General features: G+C 39.8%; 2 protein-coding genes across 3 annotated transcripts in view; one reads left to right on the top strand and one right to left on the bottom strand.

The window, feature by feature from the left end:
- Window positions 1-8,441: 8,441 nt before the first annotated feature.
- Window positions 8,442-26,697, top strand: part of CDC20B (cell division cycle 20B) — a 65,930-nt gene continuing 47,674 nt past the window's right edge. The window contains exons 1-2 of the mRNA XM_040262530.1: window positions 8,442-8,668; window positions 8,932-8,994. Coding sequence (XP_040118464.1) covers window positions 8,606-8,668; window positions 8,932-8,994 — 126 coding nt within the window. The 5' untranslated portion in view covers window positions 8,442-8,605. The remainder of the gene's footprint in view (window positions 8,669-8,931; window positions 8,995-26,697) is intronic.
- GPX8 (glutathione peroxidase 8 (putative)) lies at window positions 18,211-23,034 on the bottom strand. Of its 2 annotated transcripts, XM_040262527.1 has the most exons (3): window positions 22,786-23,034; window positions 21,911-22,172; window positions 18,211-18,799 (listed from the first exon to the last, which is right to left on the bottom strand). In XM_040262527.1, exons 1-3 carry the CDS (start codon window positions 22,987-22,989, stop codon window positions 18,636-18,638), a joined length of 630 nt encoding a protein of 209 aa, XP_040118461.1. In that variant the 5' UTR covers window positions 22,990-23,034; the 3' UTR covers window positions 18,211-18,635. The 2 variants fall into 2 exon arrangements, with proteins under 2 accessions (XP_040118461.1, XP_040118462.1); XM_040262528.1 differs by lacking the exon at window positions 21,911-22,172 and having other exon boundaries at window positions 22,786-23,030.

Raw genomic sequence — 26,697 nt, 5'->3', positions numbered from 1 at the left:
TGCACTGTATTGTTGAGCCTTTAAAATTCTTATCTGTCACATTTGTGTTAACTGACTTCTAATGTAGGTATCCAGATACTTATAAAATTAAAAAATAAATCTAGTAAACTAAATAAATTGTGCAGAGATTGAAATAATAATTTTGATCTTGTTAGTACACCATGGGCTAACTAAATTTCTCTAACATCTAAATTTCCAGCCATCTGCAGATGTCTTGAACTTGGACTATGAAAATGACACAGAAGAGCAAACAGAAAAAACCTATGGTTATACGAAACTTGGTTTTCTGCTTTCGCTCTCATATTAACTTATCACTTAAGGGTGAGTGAGTGAGTGAAGTCGCTCAGTCGTGTTCGACTGTTTGTGATCCCATGGACTGTAGCCCACCAGGCTCCTCTGTCCATGGAATTTTCTAGGCAAGAGTACTGGAGTGGGTTGCCATTTAGGTCTTCAATTTAAATCTGATAAATTAGCCTATTACTGTTGCATGGGTGCTAGCAGAGACAAAAGATTTTGTTTTTAATTAAAAATTTTTTTGTTGAAGTATAACTGACATATAACATTATATTAGCTTCAGGTGTACAACATGATTTGGTATTTGTATATGTTGGGAGATGAACACCACAATAAATCTAGTTAACATCTGTCACCATGCTCTGCTGTGTGTGCTTAGTCACTAAGTCGTGTCTGACTCTTTGCGACCTCATGGACTGTATCCCGCCAGGCTCCTCTGTCCATGGGGATTCTCCAAGCAAGAATACTGGAGTGGGTTGCCATGCCCTCCTCCAGGCATCTTCCCAACCCAGAGATTGAATCCAGATCTCCTGCATTGCAGGCAGATTCTTTACCAGCTGAGCTACCAGGGAAGCCCGGTCTATTGCCACACATAGCTATAATTTTTTTTTAAGAACAAAGGACTTTGTTATTCACAACACAGCAAGAGGCATGAACATCATATTTACATCAATTCACCTTGTCCTCAAATCCCACAGGGATGATGTGAAGAGTCCAAATAGATGCCTTCCCCCACAGTGGGTTGCATTAGAGAAGAGGAAAACTTAGTTGGGGAATCTATTTCTTTTATAGTAAGCAGAAGAAAGCCTGTTCTTTGTTCCAGATGGAGAGGTTACCCCATCCCTCAAGACTACTTGTTGCAAATTCTGAGAAATGGTTTACCAGTCATGCAGACTTTGCATCCCATCCTTAGCATATTCAACAAGACATGCAGGAATGTGAGAGACCCATGGGAGAATGTCTTCCAAGATAAATGTTAGGGTTTCTGGTCCTAATCAGTTTACTGGCATTTGAGTTGGCGAGATGATGACTCAGTTCAGTTCAGTTGCTCAGCCGTGTCAGACTCTTTTCGATCCCGTGGACTGCAGCACGCCAGGCTTCCCTGTCCATCACCAACTCCTCAAGCTTGCTCAAACTCATGTCCACTGAGTTGGTGATGCCATCCAACTATCTCATCTTATCCTCCATTGTCCCCTTCTCCTCTTGCCTTTAGTCTTACCCAGCATCAGGGTCTTTTCCAATGAGTCAGTTCTTCACATCAGGTAGCCAAAGTATTGAAGTTTCAGCTTTATCATCAGTCCTTTCAATGAACACCCAAAACTGATCTCCTTTAGGATGGACTGGTTGGATCTCCTTGCAGTCCAAGGGACTCTCAAGAGTCTTCTCCAACACCACAGTTCAAAAGCATCAATTCTTTGGCACTCAGCTTTCTTTACAGTCCAACTCTCACATCCATACTTGACTACTGGAAAAACTATAGCTTTGACCAGACAGAACTTTGTTGGCAAAGTAATGTCTCTGCTCTGGTTGTGACTTAAAGCAGAGTATTACCAAGTTGTTAGTGCCTACTTTAGTTGTTAATTGGTGAACAGTATGATACAGAGGTGGAAAGAATATTAGAACTCCTAATTTTATAAGTAATCAGACTTTTGGGAGAGGAGTAACTTGGCTAAAATCACACTGCAAGTTAACGACAGAACAAGAGTGTCTAGCTTGCACTAGAAGTCCACTGTCCTTTTCACCCATCCAATTTCTATTCTACTTCTCCAGAAATGTTCTCAATTCAGAACTATTACCGGGCACTGCTTTACATTACCCCAGCTCAAATCTGGAGGATAAATCAGAATTCAATTAATTTCCAATTGTAGATATGTAACTGTCTAGAGTAGGGGCAGGTGCCTGTCAGGGGTAGTTTTTCTCAAACTTAAGCTTAAGTCTTAAATCAAAAGGTTGCATGGTGAGCACAGAATTGGAATATATGAGAATTCTAATAATATAATCATCAAACCAGAGAAGCCACATGGATTCCTTTTGATTTAGGATATTTCTATTTAGACAATGAGGTTAGAATTTTAGAATGTATTCACTCACATACTATTTATTGACCATCTGCTATGTGTCAGGCATCTACTATGTGTAGGCTCTGGGCCCAAGGATAGTCTTCTCTTGACAAGTGTTTTATAGAGATGTATTATTCAAACACTCTTTTAAGTTAGACAGCTAAGTGCCATTACTTTATCTCAAAAGAAAAAAATTATTATCTTAGAGGCCTTATATGATTTCTCTTCATTCTCATCATAAATCTGTACAGTAGAAAATAATTATCACATTTTTGCAGATGAGGAACTTGAGACTTACAGGGGCCAAATAACATTTTCAAGTCACACAACTAGCAAGTGGTAGGAAGGTCTTTCTTTTGTGGGTCTATTGTCCTAGTTCCCAGGTGACTCAGTGGTAAAGAATCTGCCTGCCAAGCAGGTAACTGGGGTTCAATCCCTGGGTTGGGAAGATCCCCTGGAGAAGGAGATAGCAACACCCTCCAGTATTTTTGCCTGGGAAATCCCACGGGCAGAAGAGCCTGGGCTACAGTCCATGGGGCAACAAAGAGTCAGACATGACTTATGGACTAAACAACAACAACAAATCCTAGTTCCATGATTTGGGAAAGATCCTAATCTCAAATCTGCAAATCAATTCAGCAAACATTTACTGAATGACAACGATGTACAAAGTTTACTAAGTGCAAGGCAGTGAGCTATTCTCTAAAAAGGGCACAGGGATGAAAAAGCAAGCTTCTTGAATACTTGAAGGTTACAATATAGTGGAGAACACACACACATACTCATATGTAAAAGCTGGAATTAAGTAGACAAGCAGTACAAAAGATATGCTATGGGAACATAGGAGGAGAATAAATTCCAACTAAGAAGATCTGAGAAGGCTTTTGGGAAATGGAAACTGAAATTTTGTGATCAGATTGACAGGAGAAGATAGGGAAAAAGAACTCTAAGGTGAGGCTCCCTCAGCAAAGGCCTGAAGGCAGAACAGTGCTGGGCATTACCCACAGCATGGAGGACTAGAGATATTTTGGTGGGACTGTGGCAGATGATGCAAGAAAGGTAAAGAGATGTTAAAACCACGGAGGACTTGTATTTGATCTAGAAAATTTAGAGCTTAATTCTGTGTGTAAAGAAGATCCTTTCAGGGATTTGGGGCAAGGGGGAAATATGATTATCTCAAGATGATGCTTACTGCCTTTAAAAGCTTTGTCACTGGATCTCCACTGCTTTGCCTAGTGCATGGTACTTGCTGGGTTCAAATAAACATGTGACATGAAGGGAGGTGGAGTAGACTAGAGGTTGAATTATCAGTTAGGTTCTTGTAATTTTCAAAAAGAGGACACATGGAATCAACACTACAGAGGAAAAAAACTGTCTTTGATAGTGGATTTCGGTACCTGGTAAAGGGAGAGTTAAGGGTGACTTTGACTTTCTCAACAAGGAAGATAGCAATACTGGGAACAAGGTGCAAGCAAAAAGAACAGTCTTTGGGGGAGGATGGGAAGAGGGAAAGATTCTCAATTCTGTTTTGGATTATGTTGTATTTGAAGTGCTGGTAGTATATCTAATAAAAGAATTTTCAGGTCTAGAGCCTTTATGAGCCCTCTTTTCCTTGAGGGGGTATCATGTTCATATGCCTGACTTCATCTGTTGTGTTTTATACAGATTTGTTCTCATTTTGGTTTGATAGTTAACTTTACATCCCTTAAAATCATGGGGAAATAACTTAATACCCTATGCAAGAGCTACCCTGCTGAGAAAGAGAAGGGGGAAATGAGTTAAGCGGTTGGAGGGGAAGTGATATGATTTTTATCAGCTTTCAGCTGCCAACTTTACTCTCCATCGTCATTAACTGGGGTATGGATGGCGAAAAATATTTGAAAGGGACAGACTCTTAAGAAATCATTCAGTAACGGGACAACATGCATGTACTTTCAGTTCAGTTCAGTTCAGTCCAGTTCAGTCGCTCAGTCGTGTCCGACTCTTTGCGACCCCATGAATCGCAGCACGCCAGGCCTCCCTGTCCATCACCAACTCCCGGAGTTCACTCAGACTCGCGTCCATCGAGTCAGGGATGCCATCCAGCCATCTCATCCTCTGTCGTCCCCTTCTCCTCCTGCCCCCAATCCCTCCCAGCATGTACTTTACTGCTAATTGAAAAATAATGTCGTGTAACCAGAGGTGACCTACTCTACTGGGTACTCTTCTGATTGACGCTTTTACAGACCTAGAACCTTCACAGGATACATTTTTAGAGTCCTACTGATAGTCTGAATTATAAGGGGATACACTGATTTCTTCCCCCGCGCTATTTTGAGCTATATATTTTGGGGAGAAAGCACTCTCAGAGAGTTGATTAGTTCCCGCCCGTTCCCCTCACTCCTCCTCCGTAGGGGAGAGATCTGAAGTCCGTCTCGCACCCGCACACCCCCCGGCCCTCCCCCCACGCCCCGCTCCTCCCCGGCCCCACGCAGGCTTTCCTCTCACCGGGCGTGGCTCGTGCCCCCGGACCGTTGGCACAAACACCAACCGTCCCTCCTGTCCCGTGAGGCGCGCGCGCGCCGGGCGGGTGGGGCGGGCGCGCGGGCGCTGGAGCGCGAGCTGGGCTGTGGACGCGCTCCCAGCCTCCAGCCGCGCGGGAGGAGCCGCGGTCCGAGGGACGCGCCAACAGACCGTTGGAATTGGGGCGGGGGAGCTCTCGGTTTGCGTTTCTGGGAAAGCAGTTGAAATCAGTGAAGTAGAAAAAGCAAGTTGCGAAATGGATAAGTATAGTAAGATCCCATCTATGTAGAAAGCTTCACAGAGCCGGATTATTTATGTGTAAGTCTGCAAATACGTTGGAAAAGGTCTGACGATGCTTTGAGGAAAGGACTAGTAGCTTGCAAGAGCGGGTGAAAGGAGCTTACTTTGTACATTGTACATTTCTGAGAGAGTGAAAGTTGTTATTATTTAGAGTGAAAATGTGATCGTGTAATTAACAAACCCCCCTGCGTTTGGGAAGCTTGGATGTCCTTTTCCTTCCCATCGGTAGAGCCCTGCTCAGACTCAGAGCACCAGCAAGAGATGAGCCCGGAAAAGCTTCTTTCTCGCCCTTCTCTGTGCCTCTCTAAACCACCTGTTTAATATTTCGAGGTGGACTCTGGCCTTTGTTAAGGGATCTTACTCACAGCCTTTCTCATTATTACAAATCTATTTTCAAAATTCACTCCCAAAGATATTTTGAGGATAGTAAATTACATAGGCGCTGAACATTTGAATTAGCCCGTTATTCCTAAAACATATTTGACAAAAACTTAAGATAAAATGTTTATAGAGTATGTATATATAGATATATATTTCCTAAACAGTTGTACCATAGTTTTTTTCTACTTGTATAACTACATGATGTTAAACTAATTTAAAAAAATTTAAGGTTTCATTTTGAACTAATTTGGCTTAGAAAAAGTTACAAAAATGGTGGATAGAATCCCATTATATCCGTCACCCAACTTCCTTAAATATTAACATTAAACATACCAATAATAAATGACTATAGCCAGGAAATTAACATTGCTATTACTCTATTAACTAATCAACAAGATATTATTCACATTTCTACAAGTATCCAACAAATGTCCTCCTCCCTCTGCACCCCACCACCCCAGCTCTGGTCTAGAATTCAATCCAGGATCTCATAATGCATTTAATTGTCATGTCTAATTAGCTTCTTCTGATCTGTGGCAGTTTCTCAGTCTTTCTACCTGTCTGACACTTTTGAAGAGTACTACTGGCCAATTATTTTGAATGTCCTTCAATTTGGGTTTATTTAGTATTTTCTCATTATTGAAGTTATAATTTTGGGGGGCAAGAATATCACAGAAATAATGTTGTCCCCTTCCAAGTACACAATATCAAGAGGCACATGAGGTTTATGTGTCATTAATGGTGAGATTACTTAGTGAAGGTAGTGTCTGCCAGGTTTGTCCAATGAAACATCATAATTTTTCTTTTTGTATTTAATCATAGGAGGCAAACATCCTCATCATATTCACACCAATTTTAGCATTCATGGTTTCTAACTGGGATAGTGTGTGATATTTGCCAAATGGTGATTTTTCTGTTTCCATTATTCTGAAGTTAAATTTCAATCTGAATATTTAAAAGGCACAATAGCTTTTAAAAGGAAAATTTTGACTATTATTTTTCTACTTTACATTAGGGGGAAAAGGTATTTGGAGGCTGTGAGATATACCATGGAATTAGTGGCTACAATGGAATTTATGAAGGTATTACTCATAGAAAACTGAATTCTAAATGAATAATTTGCTATCCTTAGGACTTATAAAGAACATGGGGTCTAAAATCATAATTTATATGTATTTATAAACTCATTAACTGAATTGGTTGTTACTCCTAAGTTTGTACCCATTCTTATAAATGGGTAAATGTAAAATGGTATTTAAAATAGACCAAAGATAAAAAGTCTTTAATACTGTTTCCAATGTATTGCTATTTTTAGTTGGTATTGAAAACTAATCCTTTAAATCAACAGAACATCTGACTCTTATCCAATGATATTTCACTTTATTTAGCCTCCATGTTTGCTGAAAGGATTTACTGGAAGTTGGAATGAGTATCCTTTGAATGCACTGAAAGCAAAGTAGAATTATTGTGGGTGAAGTTTAGAGATCTTTTAATCCAAGGGTTATTTGACTAGCAAGAGTTTTGATGAATCTCATTTGAAGATTGTTACCCTGTGCAGCATTTCCCCTAACCTTTATCATTGTAGATAGAAAATTGTCTTAAGATTGGGTCTTAGCCTTGGTGCTGTTTCTCTTGCTTTCAGTGTGGAGGAACGCAGGAGACTGTTTAGATTTTTTTACAAAATCACTGACCCTTTTGACTATCATCATATCTGTTACTTTCCCCACCTCAAAGGCATAAACTTGTATGTTGTATTAGAGGGAAAAGATCCCTTGGAGAAGGGAATGGCAACCCACTCCAGTATGCTTGCCTGGAGAATTCCATGGACAGAGGAGCTTTGTAGACTACAGTCCATGGGGTCACAAGGAGTCTGACACGACTGAGTGACCAACACTTTCAATCCATTGTCAGTTGGGGTGGGGGACAGGGAGGAGGTAGTTGATAAGGGGAGGAGGGAGCAGGCTTTCAGACTGTCAGAGGTTTCCCAGACGGTTTCCCCTTCTGCCATATGGCACAGCTCTCCTCTCCTGGCAGCCTGGCAGCTCAGGTGTGGCAGCTAAGGCTGCACAGCCCATCTGGCTCCTTTTCGTTTTCCCCCAAGCCCCTCCTTCAATCCCCAATATCATCCTCTTCTTTATCACTTATTTCCTAGTCTCCTCAGCTCTCTTGCTGGGTCTTCACTCCTTATCAGGTCACAGGCTCTTTCACCAACTCAATAACCATTGTTTGAGAAGAAAGCTCATAAGATCAAGTGAGAGAAGCTGACCACTTAGAGCAAAGGAGAATTTCTTGAATAAACACGTCAGTGCTCCCCTAGTTCTTATCAGCATAGAAATCTTGCCACATTTTCCAGTCACTTTGAATAAGGAGGGAGAGCTGATGAACACGTTGGGGGATCACGCCTAAACTCGGTTACACAACGGTGATTATCGCCAAAACAGAGGCGGCCAGAGTTACTGGACCCCTCCGATCCCTCAAAGGCAGCATGATGGGGTTGGAGAATGAGAACTGGGGGCCGAGGAAAAGGGTGCAGGACCCGTTATTAGTTTCCAGTATGGAAAGAACGTTAAATCACAGAACCCGCTTCTTTGCCCGCCAACCCTCTTGCCTCCTGCGGCTCTCCAGCCCTCCGCGCCCGCCGCAGCTCAGACCCGCCACGGCTCGCGGCAAACCTTGGCGCTTCGGAGCGCGCCTCCGCGGACAAAGAGCTGGAGGCTGCGGGGCGGGGCCGCGGCCGAGAGGGAGGGAGGACCCAGGCGCGCGCAGGGGGAATCCCTCCCGAAGTCTGACGTCACCGCAGTTCTGGCCAATGAGAAGTCGGGTAGGGGAATTCCCGCTCCGGCGGCCGCCCAGCAGGCTTTTTAAACGGTACTCTGGGGACCACGCTCTAAGAGAGGTGGGAGGAGGGGGAGGAAAATGGAGGTTAGGAGTGAAATATGATCGTCCTAGGGTACAAGACTCCAGAGGTTTGACGATTAAGGGTCAAGACTGGCTTATTCTTGGGGGACAAAACCAAAAGCGGTCGAGGAGAGGCTACACTCGAGCCAGTAGGACAAACGCCTCCAGAGATGGAGTGGAAACTGGAGCGCGCCGCCCGGAGGAGGGTCCGCACTGAAGAAGAGATTCTGTGGGTGAGTAACGCTCCTCCGTTTCTTCGCCCCAACTTCCTAAAGGGGTTTCTTGTCGAAGTCACTGTTTGTAATACCTGTCTAGGACCAAGAGGTAGTTAGAAGTCTAAATCTAATATTGAATTGTGTAATTTATATTCTGGAGATGGTTGTTTGCTTTAAAAGTGGATTTAATTTGACAAGCTGAGGCTCTAGAAACATTCACACCGAATATTATGATTTTTGTAAATAGTTTGTATTCCAATATGTTACCTCTATTTTCAAAGGAGGATGTCATGCGGGTGCTCGACAAAAACATGAAGCAGAGGAGAGGTCAAGTTTCTCCCAAGGTGAGTGTCCAGTGCTTAATGGAGCTCTGTCTTAAATATGACTTTGAACAAACTAATTCTTGCTAAAGAAGATATTTGTTGGACGTATGAAATGGTCTGAAAATGTAGAAAATTTGCACGTCTCATATCATCACTAACTACAGAGTCTATATCTAAAACATTTTTGTAAGAAATTGAAGATCTCTGCCAAATAACGGTAATCATTTGTATCTGAATGGTACTTTCCAGTTTTTGCCTCTACAGAAAAAAAAAAAAGAAGCTTGAATGTGTCAGGTAGGCAGTGCATCTCTAGCTGGCTGTTAAAATTTCATTTTAACAGTTGCTAGTTGCACTCCCCTCTGTTGCATTCATAATCTTGCCTTCCAAAGAATCGGAAATGGTGCCATCTTGTGGTCAAGAGGAGAAGTGCATAATTCACCGTCCTAGTTTAGTAGTTTAACTGTTGATCCAGTTAATTTCACCGTGAAAGTCTGAACGCAAAGGTTTTCAGCTTCTCTTGTAATCAGTGTGAAAATAAAACAAATCCAAAGATTTTCATCTTAACTTTTACACATAAATAGCTCTTTTATCTTTATGGATCCCAGGTGGCGCTAGAGGTAAAGAACCCGCCTTGCCAATGCAGGAGACCGGTGGAGAAGGAACTGGCAACCCACTCCAGTATTTTTGCCTGGAGAATTCCATGGACAGAGGCGCCTGGTGGGCTACAGTCCATAGAGGTCGCACAGAGTCAGACACGACTGAAACAACTTAGCAAGCATGCATATGCTTTAAATTTCTCATTATCAGGATTCACTTTTTTTCTCTCTAAATAGTTCACATTCCTTTAGTCTTTACGCATAGATTCTAGTTTCAAATCCACCAGTTTTAGAGTTTTCTAGACCTTCACATTTTTCTGTATTTCATTGGTGACACAATAAATTCAACACATAACTTTCAGAATGCACTTTCAGAATGCAATGACTAATATCCTTTGTATCAGGAGAAGACAAATGGCATTTAATTCCTTAAATTCCCTGAATACTCATATATTTATTTTTCCTCAACATAGCTGAAGATTTGTCTTATGCCCAGATTTTGGATAACCATGACTCCTAGATATTTTACTATTTAATACAAACGACTGGCCTTTTGGTCTGTAAATAAAAGTCACTGGAAAAACTGTAGTTAATTATAACTTTCTTAATTCACTTGTAAGCCATAACTATTTTCATATCTGAGCCTTAGTTTATAAACCTAAGTGGAAGTATTTTGAAAGTTTTTTTTAAGTTTTTGAGTAGATGAAAAAATATTGATTTTATTTCTTATAATATTTTTGGAGAAACAGGTTTTGTCTATAAGTTTTAAAAAATGTTACTATTAAGATGAAAGTTCTGTCACTGTTTCATGTTACAAATTTAGCCTCAGTGACTTCATGGGCCATGATGAGCAGCAGTGACCTGAATCAGGTAGGCAGTGTATTGTTAGCTGGCTGCTTTGGGTCAATTCAGCAGCCACAACTGCCCTGCCACTTGCTTCTGGATAAATTCTTCTTGTTAACGAAGTACACCGGTGACCTATGTGTGATGGGTTGGCAGTGTATTGTTAGCTGGTTGAATATGTGAGTGCCATCAGCTAACATGCAACTGCTATCTTATTGCATGTATAATGAGCATCAGTAATGGGTATAATTAAATCTAGGTAATATGTGTGTGTATGTGTACTTTTTGCCATGAACCAGGACCCTCTACATAATGCTTATTACGACTTTTCACTTATAATACAATGAACAGCTTTTTAATGATGAAGAAACTACTCAATAATAATCAACTATTACTTAATCATGTTAAAAATTTCAGATAATATTCTGGAGTCTGTCATACTTGTAGACACAGTATTAAAGTATTTGAGAAATTATATATTTGAAGTACAAAATTTAGAATATAATGACAATTTGGAATGGAAAAACTAAAATGTTTCCTCCAATTTTCAACTAAGTCTTCAATATTCCTTTTGAATGATTAGTTTCTTAATTTGACATTAGAGTAGGTCTCAGTTACCATGTGTGTATACAGCTAAAGGTAGAATGTAGGTAACTTGCCAAATGAGTCATTCAACTAAAACATTTTCACTTGAATATGAAGAAAACTGGGAACCTAGGGGGGCTGGGAGCTGGGGTTGATTGTTTAGAAGACTTGTCTCCAGTCTTCATTTTCTGTAAAATCAGACTCATACAGTGTTTAGAAAAGAGCATGAGATTTAGTTTGTGAAGGGGGAGAACTGACCATTCAACATAATTTTAAATATTTTCTCATTCCCTTGGAGCACATTTTGACCCATGGAGCAGTTCCAGGTTTGTGCTGGGTCCCAGACACACTGTGTAGATATTTGCAGCAAGTTCTTGGAACTGACTTTTGCTGGTTTGGTCAATTATTTTTACCCTAAATTAGGTGTAAGAAATACATTACATTCTTTACTGCGTTGGATTATAAGTTATTGGTAAAATAATTTAAATTCTTGTTTAAATGTAAGTGTTTTTAGAACCATGGGTTAAACAGATACCTATGATTTGACTCTTAAGTGTTTTGCTACTTTCAAATCTTATCTCCTTGTTGTTGCCTAGTATCATTCCATTTTCAGCATCTTTGTATTTAAGTATCCTTTACATGTAAATATTGTTTTCATCTTGTTTTTTTGAGGTTAAATTTCAATATGTTATTTTCTATAGACAACCACTGATCTGTTGATAAAAAATAAAACCTACTAAATTTAAGAGGCTGGTCCTTTGTGTTTCACTTTTTAAAAATTTTTGTAAAGAGCAAGACATAAAATGCCAAAATTGATACTGAATAAACAGAAGACATAGTTGTTCCTATTACTGAGATGATGAGAAAGAAGAAAGAATGGAGTGCAGTAAAAATAAATGAGATCAGTGGGTAAGGAGGTGATTGAATGTACAAATCCAAAAAGAAAACGTTGCCATAGAAGTGACAAGGAAAGAGAAGGGGTCGCACTTGGGATGTCAAAGGATGAGAAGAGGAAAGAGGGTTGAAAAAGAAGAGGGAGGCAGACAACACTGGTTCAAAGTATTTTTTCTTGGGTGTTTTCTCTTGCAGCAGCCCCATTGGTGCTGGGGATGTAATTTCTTCCCATCACGCCCTCTGGAAAATGTCCTGCTTCCTCACTACTCTTTACTTGCCCTCCCCCAGCAGCTCCTGCCCCCCAAAGAGAAGGCTTCCCTCTGCAAAGTGTGGCCTTCACTGTTCAGAGGGAAGAGGGTGTGTGAAGAATGGAAAGCGGTGTGATGTATTAGTTTCTTGGTGTAACAGTTGTTAGGATTTTATTGTTCTCTGGGGAAGATGAAGTCAAACTGAGGGATAAATATAGAGTGTCACCATATTAGCTTCACCCAAAACTGACATTTTTCTTTCAAAGGGACATGTTGTCAGGACTACACGTGATTTTGTACAGGGATCACTCAGGATTTTCCAGCTCATGATGGGCAGTCTTGAAACACAGTCATTATGTTTAAAGAAAATAGAGAAATAGTTTTTGTTTTCCTTCTTAGATTTTGTATATATATATATATTTTTTCTTATTTTTTACTGGAGTGTCTTCCTACTTGAAATTACCTAAAGTCCTAATAGGTCATTATAGTGTGAGTATACAGTTAAAATGTTAGCAGCTTTTCATAATTCAGTAACTGCATATACATCCAATTTATATATAACCTGTCAAAATAGTATATTTGTGATAACAAGAAGGAGTATATATGTTATGTTTTTGCTTCAGATTTTTCTCTTTCGAGATTCTTATGATACCCTGATTAAGTCTGATTTAAATCTTTTTGTGCTAGAGCCAGCTTGTCCTAGTTGGTGAGACTCGATTGCTAAATTTTCAGAAATTTTACAAGCCCGTTATGAAACAATTAGTAGATTAAAATTGACTATGTGCAAGTGTTCATGCCATAGAAATTGGAAATGCCGCAAATTGGAACTCCTCCACTAGGGATTTGGTTGTTAAGCATTCATGAGTCACCACTGTATGTTACATGGTGGTGGTTTAGTTGCTAAGTCCTGTCTGACTCTTGTGACCCCATAGACTGTAGCCCACCAGGGTCCTCTGTCCATGGGATTTCCCAGGCAAGAATACTGGAGTGGGTAGCCATTTCCTTCTCCAGTGGATCTTCCTGACCCAAGGATTGAACCTGGGTCTCCTGCATTGCAGGTGGATTCTTTACTGAGCTACCAGGGAAGCCCATATATACGATCAGTTCAGTTCAGTTCAGTCGCTCAGTCGTGTCTGAATCTTTGCGACCCCATGAATTGCAGCACGCCAGGCCTTCCTGTCCATCACCAACTCCTGGAGTTCACTCAAACTCATGTCCATCGAGTCAGTGATGCCATCCAGCCATCTCGTCCTCTGTCGTCCCCTTCTCCTCCTGCCCTCAATCCCTCCCAGGATCAGAGTCTTTTCCAATGAGTCAACTCTTCGCATGAGGTGGCCAAAGTACTGGAGTTTCAGCTTTAGCATCATTCCTTCCAAAGAAGTCCCAGGGCTGATCTCCTTCAGAATGGACTGGTTGGATCTCCTTGCAGTCCAAGGGACTCTCAAGAGTTTTCTCCAATACCACAGTTCAAAAGCATCAATTCTTCGGTGCTCAGCTTTCCTCACAGTCCAACTCTCACATCTATACGTGACCATTGGGAAAACCATAGCCTTGACTAGACGGACCTTTGTTGGCAAAGTAATGTCTCTGCTCTTGAATATACTATCTAGGTTGGTTATAACTTTCCTTCCAAGGAGTAAGCATCTTTTAATTTCATGGCTGCAGTCACCATCTGCAGTGATTTTGGAGCCCAAAAAAATAAAGTCTGACACTGTTTCCACTATTTCCCCATCTATTTCCCATGAAGTGATGGGACCAGATGCCATGATCTTCGTTTTCTGAATGTTGAGCTTTAAGCCAACTTTTCCACTCTCCTCTTTCACTTTCATCAAGAGGCTCTTTAGTTCCTCTTCACTTTCTGCCTTAACGGTGGTGTCATCTGCATATCTGAGGTTATTGATATTTCTCCGGGCAATCTTGATTCCAGCTTGTGCTTCATCCAGCCCAGCGTTTCTCATGATGTACTCTGCATAGAAGTTAAATAAGCAGGGTGACAATATACAGTCTTGACGTACTCCTTTTCCTATTTGGAACCAGTCTGTTGTTCCATGTCCAGTTCTAACTGTTGCTTCCTGACCTGCATTTAGATTTCTCAAGAGGCAGGTCAGGTGGTCTGGTATTCCCATTTCTTTCAGAATTTTCCACAGTTTATTGTGATCCACACAGTCAAAGGCTTTGGCATAGTCAATAAAGCAGAAATTGATTTTTTTTTCTGGAACTCTCTTGCTTTTTGGATGATCCAGTGGATGTTGACAATTTGATCTCTGGTTCCTCTGCCTATTCTAAAACCAGCTTGAACATCTGGAAGTTAGCGGTTCACATATTGCTGAAGCCTGGCTTGGAGAATTTTGAGCGTTACTTTACTAGCGTGTGAGATGAGTGCAATTGTGCGGTAGTTTGAGCATTCTTTGGCATTGCCTTTCTTTGGGACTGGAATGAAAACTGACGTTTTCCAGTCCTGTGGCCACTGCTGAGTTTTCCAAGTTTGCTGGCATATTGAGTGCAGCACTTTCACAGCATCATCTTTCAGCTCAACTGGAATACCATCACCTCCACTAGCTTTGTTTGTAGTGATGCTTTCTAAGGCCCACTTGACTTCACATTCCAGGATGTCTGGCTCTAGGTGAGTGATCACACCATTGTGATTAACTGTAGTTATTAAGAATTACATTTATGTACATATATACATGCTATAGATACACTGTGATTAATATAAAATTTCAAAAATGAAATACAACTTCTAGGGAATATTTCTGGCCAATTCATATTTATTCAAATCTGCAGCACACTCTGCTATATGTAACAGCACACTCTGCTGCCATTAGATGAAGATCAGGAGTTAGTAGGAAGTACTCCTCTCCACTTCCCAAACAAACTGAAACAACTTCAAGTCAATGAATTATTAACCACTAAAAGTAAAATAGATTTTGTCTGTGTCAGAAGGGCAAGTGCTGAATACTCTTTTACCTACTATTTTTCTGTTATCCTTCTCAGGCAGCCCATAGCAGTTTATGTCCCAGACTTTTTGATGCTGAGGTAGAGCTTATGCTCAATTCAGGAAAGATGCATTTTTTTTCCTCTGTGTGTTTGCTGGCAGTCAGTGTTCATGAGTCATTTAAGGTCTGGGCAGCAGAACATGAGCAAATGGCTCTCTTCCCTTTCACCACACGTAGCCTGGTTGGACAGGCTTCCCAGGTGACTCAGTGGGTAAAGAACCCGCCTGCAGTGCAGGAGGTGCCAGAGATGTGGGTTTGATTTCTGGGTGGGGAAGATCCCCTGGAGAAGAGCATGGCAACCCATTCCAGTATTCTTGCCTGAAGAATCCCGTGGACAGAGGAGCCTGGCGGGCTACCGTCCATAGGTCACATCGAGTCGGACACAACTGAGGTGACCGAGCACACAGCCCAGCACAGCCTGGTTGGACACCATAACCCTGAATGGACACCCATACGTCACACATTCAAACCCCTACCTGCCCTCCCTGCATCCTCAGAGTGGTGAGAGAATCAAGTCCAATCTCGTAGAGATTGCAGACTGAATAAGGCAAGCAAGTCAGGAGATACATAAGTTAAAACCCCACTTTATATGCCTTTGGAGAGAACTAGTGGTTTGGGGCAGGATGGCCATCTGAATTGTGTTCTCTGGGACAGTTCTGGTCTGTCTGGCAGTGGCGTGTCTGTGTAGCCTCTGCACTGCTGCACATACCCTGATGTGAGCACATAAGCACCCCAGCAGTCCCACAGCACTGCTGTGAACTCATGGAAGTCATAAGTGGGGATATATGGCAAGAATGTTCCAGAAGCAGCACTTGAAGGCTAAACAAAGTTTTGCTTAGAGGCCCAGAATTCAAATTGCTTAAAGGCTTTTGGGGGTACACTGGCAAAGGACAGATAGACTGGTTAGGTGGTTTCCATTTCTTCAACAGTAGGTTAGTACTGATTCCTGATCACTTGACTCACCTTGGTAATTCGGAAGGGGCTTTTTGTTCAGTTTGACTCCCCCTACCCCGACCAGAACCAATTTACAGGTGAGAAAACTGAAAAGTAGTGGCCTGGCTAAACGCCCTGCTGCTGGTGAGAGGGAGAAGCAGGCTTGCTTACACACTGACCGCCATTCTTCAGGAGCTCCTGCAGATCTCCTTGACCTGAGGGGAACCACACTCCACCCCTACCTGAGAGCTTACTAAATCCATTCAGAGCTGAGGGTTGGACGTATATGCTGAAGCAGAAGGTATTCCAGGATATATTTGGTTTAAGAACTTGTAAGTGCTGTAGCAAAATTGTATACTCAGGTGGGCATTGCTGATTTCATCATGAAAAAGAATCTTTACTTTCACTCATCAGGTCAGAATTGGAGAGTCAATTCACTTATTTAGACTGGGTCTTCCTTCTTAGCCAAATTTTTTGCACATTGTTTTGCCTCCACTATTCCTGTTTAATTCCTTTATGAAATGAAGATATATTTCATGGGGCTAAGATTGCTTTGTTAGTAATTAGAAGGCTGACAAAACATAAAGATCAGGACTTTGGGAGAAAAGATATGTTGTGATTCTCAACAGACTCAGTGATTGCTGATGTAATTAGACTCACTCCCTTTTTTTACATTAACCATTTTGACTGTTTGGAGTTGATTCTTATTATAGCCATGGGAATGATGTACCATTGAATTCTTTCCAAATGGCTAATCTAGTTTGACCAGATTAGTAACCAAAATTAACCTGTAAGGAATTAACCAAAACCTGTAAGGAATTAACCAAAATTAACCTGAAGGAATCAAGCTGAATGATCATATACTTATGGCTTTTTTCTTACACTTGGAATTTTCACTCAGAAATACAGACCGACTCAAGTGTTAATATTTTAATTGTGGAATTTGAGTTGCTTCTGGAAAATAAATGATCAAGGCTTTTTCAAATGTTATGTCATTTATATTGACATTAAATGATAATGTCATTAATAAATAACTATTCAGAGTACATCATGAGAAACGCTGGGCTGGATGAAGCACAAGCTGGAATCAAGATTGCCGGGAGAAATATCAATAACCTCAGACATGCAGATGACACCACCCTTATGGCAGAAAGTGAAGAACTACTAAAGAGCCTCTTGATGAAAGTGAAAGAGGAGAGTGAAAAACCTGGCTTCAAATTCAACATTCGGAAAATGAAGATCATGGCATCTGGTCCCATCATTTCATGGGAAATAGATGGGAAAACAGTGGAAAGAGTGTCAGACTTTATTTTGGGGGGCTCCAAAATCACTGCAGATGGTGATTGTAGCCATGAAATTAAAATACGCTTGCTCCTTGGAAGAAAAGTTGTGACCAACTTAGACAGTATATTAAAAAGCAGAGACATTACTTTGCCAACAAAGTCCATCTAGTTAAAGCTATGGTTTTTCCAGTGGTCATGTATGGATGTGAGAGTTGGACTGTGAAGAAAGCTGAGCACCGAAGAATTGATGTTTTTGAATTGTGGTGTTGGAGAAGACTCTTGAGAGTCCCTTGGACTGCAAGGAGATCCAAGCAGTTCATCCTAAAGGAAATCAGTCCTGAATATTTATTGGAAGGGCTGATGCTGAGGCTGAAACTCCAGTACTTTGTCCACCTACCTAATGTGAAGAACTGACTCATTTGAAAAGACCCTGATGCTGGGAAAGATTGAAGGTAGGAGGAGAAGGGAACGACAGAGGATGAGAAGGTTGGGTGGCAACACTGACTCAATGGCATGAGTTTGAGTAAACTCTGGGAATTGGTGATGGACAGGGAGGCCTGGCATGCTGCAGTCCATGGAGTCGCAAAGAGTCGGACATGACTGAGTGACTGAACTGAACTGAACTGATCTGGCTGGATTGGAGAAGGAAATGGCAACCCACTCCAATATTCTTGCCTGGAAAATCCCATGGACAGAGGAGCCTGGTGGGTTTCAGTCCATGGGGTAGCAAAGAGTCAGACATGACCAAGTGACTAAATGACATTGATCTGGCTGGATATAGTAAAACATACCATGACCCTGTACTTAAGAAACAAAATTCTGTACGTGAAAGAAAAATACATAAAGATTAGAATCTATGTATATTTCACATTTTCAATGTTTATTTTGCCTTTCATTACATAAAAATATCATTTACAGTTACTCTGGAAATGTCACACAGTATCTTGAATTCAAACAGTGGTTTGGTGTATTGACATTTCCATCAAGTACAATCCTAGAAAATGTCAAGTGAAATAATAGGATATTGAAGCACATTGGTATTCTGAATTATTTAGTGTGGTTGGATGAAGTATTTAATATATTTAGAGTCATTCGCTGCTGTTTATTTTTGCTTTAGGTAACATCTGTACTGTGGACATTCATTACCACTCACAAGATAACATAAAAGGAAAGTTATCCTTCAGTGCCATATTTAATTGTCAGAGTTAATTTAAAAGGGGATCAAACCCTCATGGAGACATTTTTGTATTCTGACTATTGCCGTATAATGGTTCAATGGCATTTTCATAGATCCTCTTTCTTTTTTATAATCATTTGTCTAATCAGAGCTGCTATCTCAGGCCTGATGACTTCAATGGGTTCCTCTGGCCTCCAGGACTTTACAACTTGACCTTCAGGGTTGACCAGATACTTCCAAAAATTCCACCTTGGTTCCTTCTTTGAAGAATCTAAAATATCAGAATATATTTTCATGAGTAAAATTTTATTCTTTGTCAAGATTTTCATTTCTATTAGTATTTGAATAAATTACAACTTTAGAATCAAGTTCTAGAATTGTCATCATTTCAAAAACCGAACTAAACAAAAAGCAAAACACCTAAACTCAAAGTCTGTGTAATCAGATATCTATATACTTGGTGACTTCACTGAAGATTGTACTGAACTAGAATCATGAAATGAAATAAAACTAGATTTGTTGATCTGAACCACTAAAAAATTTACCTTGTCACTAGCTGAAACTTTCAGTTGCTTAACATTATTTTTAAGATAAAGTGACGCTTTATGGTCTTTGGTAACATGAATGTATGGATTACTTTTCGTAGTAAGTGTATGTTTTTGATATTGTTATGTATTACATAGTAAGGAATGCTAAATAACTGTAGACATCATTTTGATATATCTTAATTTAGGTAAGAAATGTAGAACTTTTTTTCTATTTATATCATACAGGATTTGTGTGCGTTATTATTGACTAGTATGGAAAAAAAAAAGGCTTCCCTTGTGTCTCAGCTGGTGAAGAATCTGCCTGCAGTGTGGGAGACCTGGGTTTGAACCCTGGGTTGGGAAGGTCCCCTGGAGAAGGGAAAGGCTACCCACTCCAGTATTCTGGCCTGGAGAATTCCATGGACTATACAGTCCATGGAGTTGCAAAGAGTCGGACATGACTGAGCAACTTCACTTCATGAGAAAAATATAAATAATTATTATATGCCTAGTAATTTATGCTTAGTGCTTTCAATGGATCCTCTCATTTAATCTGTATAGCAACCCTGTAAAGGTTGGCCATTATTATTATCCCCATTTTGCAGATGAGAAAAATGGAGGTCTAGACTCACGGTCACATAGCTAGTGAAGGTAGAGTCCAGATTGATATCTAGTCCTTTCTATTAGAAGAGCTCATGCTCTTAAAATAGGGGACAAGGCAAAGCAAGTAGATATTAGGAGGAAGATGACAAGTTCATTTTTGTACATGAGGGGATTCAGGTTATGTGGGACACCCCATCAGAGGAGGCTTTGGAGCTTAGGAGCTAGAGCTCACCCAGGAAAGGGGACAGGGTAAGGAGAGCCCAGGTGGATGTGGCAGAATCCTGAGGATCAGTAGAGGTAAGGATGGATGGAAAAGAGGAACCTGGAAAGAAGAGAAGGAGCTGGAGTAGAAGTCATAGGCACTGAGACCCACTCGGTTCAGGAGGGTTGTTGGAATGAGAGATCAAATGCGGTGATCTAAGAAGGAAGCAGAGAGAGGGAGGCAGAGAAACCAAATGTTAACTATTCTTTCAAAAATGTTAGTGATGAGGTAGGTAGAAGGAACATACTGCTTAGAGTTTTTAAAGGTGGGGGATCCTGTGTTTATGCTGGGGAAAGAACCAATAAGGGAACATAGGTTAGAAAAAATAAAAAGTAGCCTAATGTTTACTTATGTGTGCTATACTTTGCATACCGTGCCAAGCACTTACACTGATTATTTCATTATTAGGAGTATTGCTGATTAGCTCAAACATCATTGACTTGGTAGGAGCATCATATTAATGGTTAAAGTCTTCCTAAAATCATTCTGAAAAATAGACATTTTCTATAATGGAAAATGTATTTTAAAAGATAACACTCATCAGAGCAGGGCTTTCTCTAGGCAGTATCTTTGTGTGAATTAGAAAAAGATACCCTTCTAGGTGGGAACAGACTCTAGGCACATACGTTTCATTTGCCTGGGTTTCAGCTCCCATGTGACCCCTTATTCCTGTTCAGTGAACAACCTGCACACCTGTACAGAGCCATCTTGTTTGTGATCACATGATCAGTTACTATCTATTTTGGCCAATTTAAAAAGATCTAATTTTCATTTAGCCATCATTTCATTGTCTTTGGAGCTTCATCTAACTTTAGTGAAACCTTAAATCACTGTTACCTTTTTGATTACACAGGGTAAGTGGAGTTTCTTTTTTAGTGACAAAGGGGAAGAACCTAGGAGCTAATGTGCTCAAGTATTTGGCTCTTATAATTGAGAGATGACTACACGGGCACATACTGTGGCTTTTCTTCACCTCAGTGTATCCTGGAAATAAAAGGAATAAAGACCTCACTTTCGTTGTTATTGATGATGTTAGGCATTATAATGACTGTCCCTAGAAATTTAATACAGTGTTTTTGGAAGATTCTGCTTTCATACTTAAATATTATGGAATATCATTAGCCGGTTTGTTGGATTGGAAGATTGATTGCCTGGCTAAGGTCATGGTTTTAGCAATATTCAAATTACCTGCAGTGGAAATGACTGAGGCAGTTAGATGAGAGGACATGAGCTGAATGTCCTTTAGAATAGGGTCTGGCACAGTGGAAGCTCTGTAAGTAAGTACTTTATTTTTATTATTAACAACCTAAACCTCCAAACAATCGTAAGGGGTAGATACTATTGATGTCATTTTACAAAGGAGGAAACAGACAGAAGTTAAGTTACGTGCCTGGAGTCACACAGCAAAGGTAACAGAGCAGGGATTTCAACCCAGGTATGCTGGGGCTAAAGCTTAGCCCTTAGTCACAATACTGCACTCCCTTTATGCTGAAAAAAATCTTTAAACAGACTTCCATAATTAGCTTAATTACAGAGGTAGCCTAACACTACCCTCCTCCAAAAAAAATCAAGATGTGTTATTTTGAATTTTACCAAAAACCACCTGGCAAACTGAGATGTTCACCCTTGAGGATAATATCTCAGATAAGGCAACATAAAATTAACCAGAAAGATTAGTTTAACTAATAATGCTCAGCAATATTGATAAGAGATGTGTAGCCAGCTTAAAGTACATTCTTTGGGAAAATAATAAGGAACAAAATACACTGTAGTAGATTTATTTTGCCATCCAAGAAGTTAAAACATTGATTTTAGGAAAGCATAACTTCTAGAAAGTTACAGAGGATGAGAATCTAGTTCTTTGATAGTTTTATAAAACTTTCCCACTAAAACATTTAAAATGAAATAGGAAAGTATGGTCCTGGTACATTTGTTTTAAAAATGAAAGCAACTAAAAACATTAAATTGGTGAGGCAAGGTAGATATTTACCAACAAGAAATCTAAATGCAGGTTCTGCTTCGGATCCTAGAATCTTAATCTTGTGGAAGATGGGGAATGTTACTCCGAAGTTATTTCTTGCAAAAGATACTACTTCCTTGCTCGGGCGGGGCTCCGATTCTCCAAACTGATTGCATGGAAAAGCCAAGACGCTGAAGTGGAATGGTCCAAACTCTTTGTGCAGTTCCTGCAGTGCTAAGTAATTTCTGTCTGTGAGTTGGCAGTCACTAGCCACGTTTACAACTAGTGCAACCTCCCGGAAAAAGAAAAAAATCCAACCGGAAAGTGAAGCAAATAAAAGATTAAAAAAAAAATTCTGCAAGTAGTTAAAACCCTAAACCATTTTGGAGGAATACAACCTTTGATAGATGGTTATTTCATATTTTTATGAAATTTATTCGATACAGTAGATGTCCCCAGTTCTACTGAAAATCATAACCCAAATGCCTGAGTTAAAACTCTGAAAGATCACAACCATTAATAAAGCCCTAGGTACTCATGAAAGTTTTTTTTTTAATAAAAGATAAAATATGATTATTGATAGAGTGCTTTTTAATGCTGTTATATTGTGGAGTTAATACTTTCATATTCACATTATATGGCATACTCCATAATCACATTACTATTAGAATTTCCTAAATAATTTAAAGTATTAATCCAGCCCTTAAAATATCTTAAAGCAAATAGTTAAGATAATCAGTTATCAATTAGCATAGAAACTATGAGAGCACTGATGGCTAAAGTGATATACTAATTTCTCTGAGGACTAAATTATAACATGAACATATAACAGTAAAAAATGGACTGTTACGACAATAAGCAGAGAACGTGGACAAACAATAGAAAAATCAGAAGGTGCAACTTACTTTGCCTTTAAACTTTTCCAGAGAAACCGCTCTTCCATTTGCATCTTTCACTTCAAAAGTATAAAAGCTGTTGATTTTAGGTTTTAGGAATTTGAGTTGTAGGAGGAATAGCATTACTGTGCACAGAACCATAGACAGCAAGACTGCAAATGCCTTTGCTTTGGGCCCTGAACATCTCAAAGGGTAGGCTGTGAGAGGCTCCATTTTGGATGATTCTAGAGGAAAGTCTCAGCAAGCTGGAATTCAAGGAGGAGCTGAAACTTGAAACCAGCTCCGCTTAACGGAAAGTCAGGAAGGACAGACTAGCTCCTGTCACTGCTGGGGAATAGAAAGCTCCTTTTCAGAGATGGAGCAAATTCCTAAATGAAGTAAAAAGCTCTAAAAATATCAATGTATATACGATGTCAGTTGTAACTTTTGCTCGAAAAATGACATTTTTGGTAGCTCTTTCATATCTGCCCAACAAAGAAAATATTTCACCAGAAGATGGTGCCCTTGTATCTTAAAAGCTGTAAAGTGCTTCCAGCAGTTGGCTGAATGTGGCGGATTGGGTGTATAATACCTAGGAATTCAGAGTGGCAATTAAATTGGTCTATTAGTATGTCACCTAATCAGTAGGAATTTGATATTTATATGTATATAAAGTCATATGGCTTAGGCATACTGTAACTTCAATGAATTTATAGTGGAAAAGGCAGTGAAATATCTGAAAAGGCTACTTGCTCTGACCTCATCCAGCTAAGGCAGAGCCAGGTGAATATAGTAAAAATAAACAGATGAAAAACAATGATGTCTTTAGAAAACCCTCCTCTATCATAAAACAAACTGTAGTTCAGTGAGTTCAATTTTTGGTTATGGTACATAGTAAGAAATGCACTTTATGGTATAACTCAGTACATACACAGACAGGTGTAACCGAGAAGTTTTATTAAATGAGGTTTCCCCTTTGAACTGTAGCATATCCTGGTCTATTGTATTTTTTAAAACAGCCTGCTTTTGATTTCAAAATGATTTCAAGGTTCACCAATGGGCTGCAAACTCTAGATGGGGAAAAACTTAACTCTATAATAACGCAGGACTTTTAGCAATTAAATAAGATGGTGGTGGTGGTGATTTAGTTGCTAAGTCATGCCCGACTCTTGTGACCCCACGGACTATAGCCCACCAGGCTCCTCTGTCCATGGAATTTTTCAGGCAAGAATACTGGAGTGGGTTGCCATTTCCTTCTCCAGGGGATCTTCCTAAGCCAGGGATCAAAGCCAGGTCTCAAGCATTGCTGGTGGTCTCCTTCATTGCAGGCAGATTCTTAACCAACTGAGCTACCAGGGAAGATATTTCTATACAAAAGGCAAACACTGCTCCCCATAACCTCCTGCCCCCCACCTTTCTACTTGGGTGTATCATCTAGTTGTTTCATCTTTTGTCTTCATTTTTTCCTGTGGCTGCCACCTTCTATGGGAAGCCTAACTTTGTTGAAAATTTTAGGAGTAAATATGGAAAGGGAATTGAAGGCTGCATATCCCGAAAGCCGTGGTTCCTTTAGCCCTTTAAAAAAATGCCCTGTTTAGTACACATAGCAAGTTTTGAATGAAGTTGCTTTGTTCCACCAGGGCCTGACTGTTGATGTTGTGGTGAATTTGCAGAAAGTGCTAGGAAAGTGCATGGAATGATTTGAGAAGCTTGTGAGAGTCCCTTCCCATTGCTGTTAGATCTCTGGAGATTTAGAGGAAAAGCTAAAATGACTGTTAGCCCTGCTCCTGGGCTGTGTGTGTTTGGAGGCAGCTGAGCAACGCCCACTGCTGAGGCACCTAAACCTTCAGAGACCATAAACCACTTCACTCCCACTCTTGGGCCCTGATAAGAATGAATACAAAAGAAAACTAATCTCTTGTAAATAAAATTTCTAGTAAAAACTAAAAATGTACACAAAATGTATTCTATCACTTAACTGTGATATTATTATTTTGGTGTTCTCTAGCTGAGTCATTGAAAAAGATAAAGCCCCTGTGTTTATATTACATCTGAATACTGCTATCTATAGCTTAAATTCTCTGGTTTTCCTCCTCCAATTCTGGTCCTTGTTTGTAGCACTGCCATCACCTGGGTGCTTGTTAGAAACACAGCATTTCAGGTTTCATCCCAGCCTGTTTTGAATCAGGGTCTGCGTTTTTACAAGATCCCCTCATGACTCAAGAGCACATTTAAGTCTGAGAAGCTTTAGATCTTAATCTTTTTCTGGTTTACAGAGCAACAAGCTTCTTTCATTTCCCTTTATCTTCCACACTAAATGCATTTCATGTCTCTGTGTCTACAGCAGCTAAGTTAACTCCTCAGACTATTTAAGCAAATAGTTTTAAAATTTAATTCACAGACCCTGCTATAATTTGAATCATGTAAATCCATCCCATTATAACTGCTTTGAGACAGGGGACCGAGGGAGAACTCTGGAAAGGATGTTGACTGACCATCTCCCAGCCAGGGCCCCAAAGGGTGATGTAATTTTAATAAAATCATTATGATAGCTTCTAGTCCATTGTTTTCTGAGAATCTCCCATTGAGTGATCCGGAGCTGAAAGGGCTTGAGAAGGCCAATATTATGCTGTATGAACTTGAAACAAATTGCTGTAGAAGCCACCATGCTAGTTTTTTTACAACCAGGAATATAACGATTGTGTAGACCTGATGTTTTATGTTAGTTTGACCAGAAAATTCACTCTATATGGAAACGACTTTGAAAGCTTAGATAAGTCTTTTGTCATGGACAAAATCAGATCAGAGTAGGTTTGTTAATTTTATGATTCTTAAGGCTTGGGAGCATGATATATACATATATAGATATATATTTATGATATATAAATATATATAAAAGGTATATATTTATGATATATAAATATATATATACTTTATGATATATAAGTATTCATATAGGCCCATTAACCAAACATTCAAGACAATAGTTTGGAGAATTTCTACCCTAGACAGTGGTGAACACAGATTCTGGATCTTAAAAATTTCTCCTTTTTTCATTTAGCAGAGTCTTTTTCTGTATATATTTGATTTCATCATCTCTTAGCTTTCTGAGGATCTGTCATCATTGCTTACATGTTCTATTCATACTGAGACCGTCTTCAGATTATAGATAAATCCGCATTTAAAATTTCTCTTCATAGGGGATCATATGTTAGAAAACCCACCAACACTCTTTCAGAAGATCTAGAAAGGCTTCCAAAAGGGGGAGAAGAGATTGATGAGGTTGAAGGTCAAGGTTAAGGGAAGCTATTGGGTTAAGAATGGGCTAAAGCAGTTGATTCAGCTAATTAATCAACTCAGGCAATGTAGAAAATACCATAAAGTGTAAACGATGCAGGCAGCTTCACACAAGTATGGAATCAAGTTTGGACACAAAACACATGAAACAACTACGGAATGATTATAAGGAAGCAAATAACCAAGTGCTAAAGAAATGACTCACGTTTGTAAGAGCTGTATACTGCATATGATTCTAATCACATTTGTAGAGAGCAATGTTTTATATTTAATACATAAGTATGTACATAGTTATGTTAAAGGGAATCATGTGTTGTATAAAGATCTTTACAGACCTTATGTAATAATTTTTTGAAATATGAAGAAGTTAATAGCTCCCTCATTATCACAGAACTAGTAAGAGGGACAGCTAAAATTAGAATTTAGGACTTTCAACTTCATAAGCAAAATTATTTTAAAGACATTAAACTACTTTTTTTTTGTAATAGACAAAATATGCTTCAGTTCAGTTCAGTCACTCAGTCGTGTCTGACTCTTTGCAACCCCATGAATTGCAGCACGCCAGGCCTCCCAGTCCATCACCAACTGCTGGAGTTCACTCAGACTCACGTCCATCGAGTCGGTGATGCCATCCAGCCATCTCAT

This window comes from Oryx dammah, unplaced genomic scaffold (assembly GCF_014754425.2).
Source record: "Oryx dammah isolate SB20612 unplaced genomic scaffold, SCBI_Odam_1.1 HiC_scaffold_20, whole genome shotgun sequence".
Taxonomy (NCBI): Eukaryota; Metazoa; Chordata; class Mammalia; order Artiodactyla; family Bovidae; genus Oryx; species Oryx dammah.
Note: the sequence above shows the minus strand (reverse complement) of the source record. Positions and strands in the feature narration are given on the sequence as shown.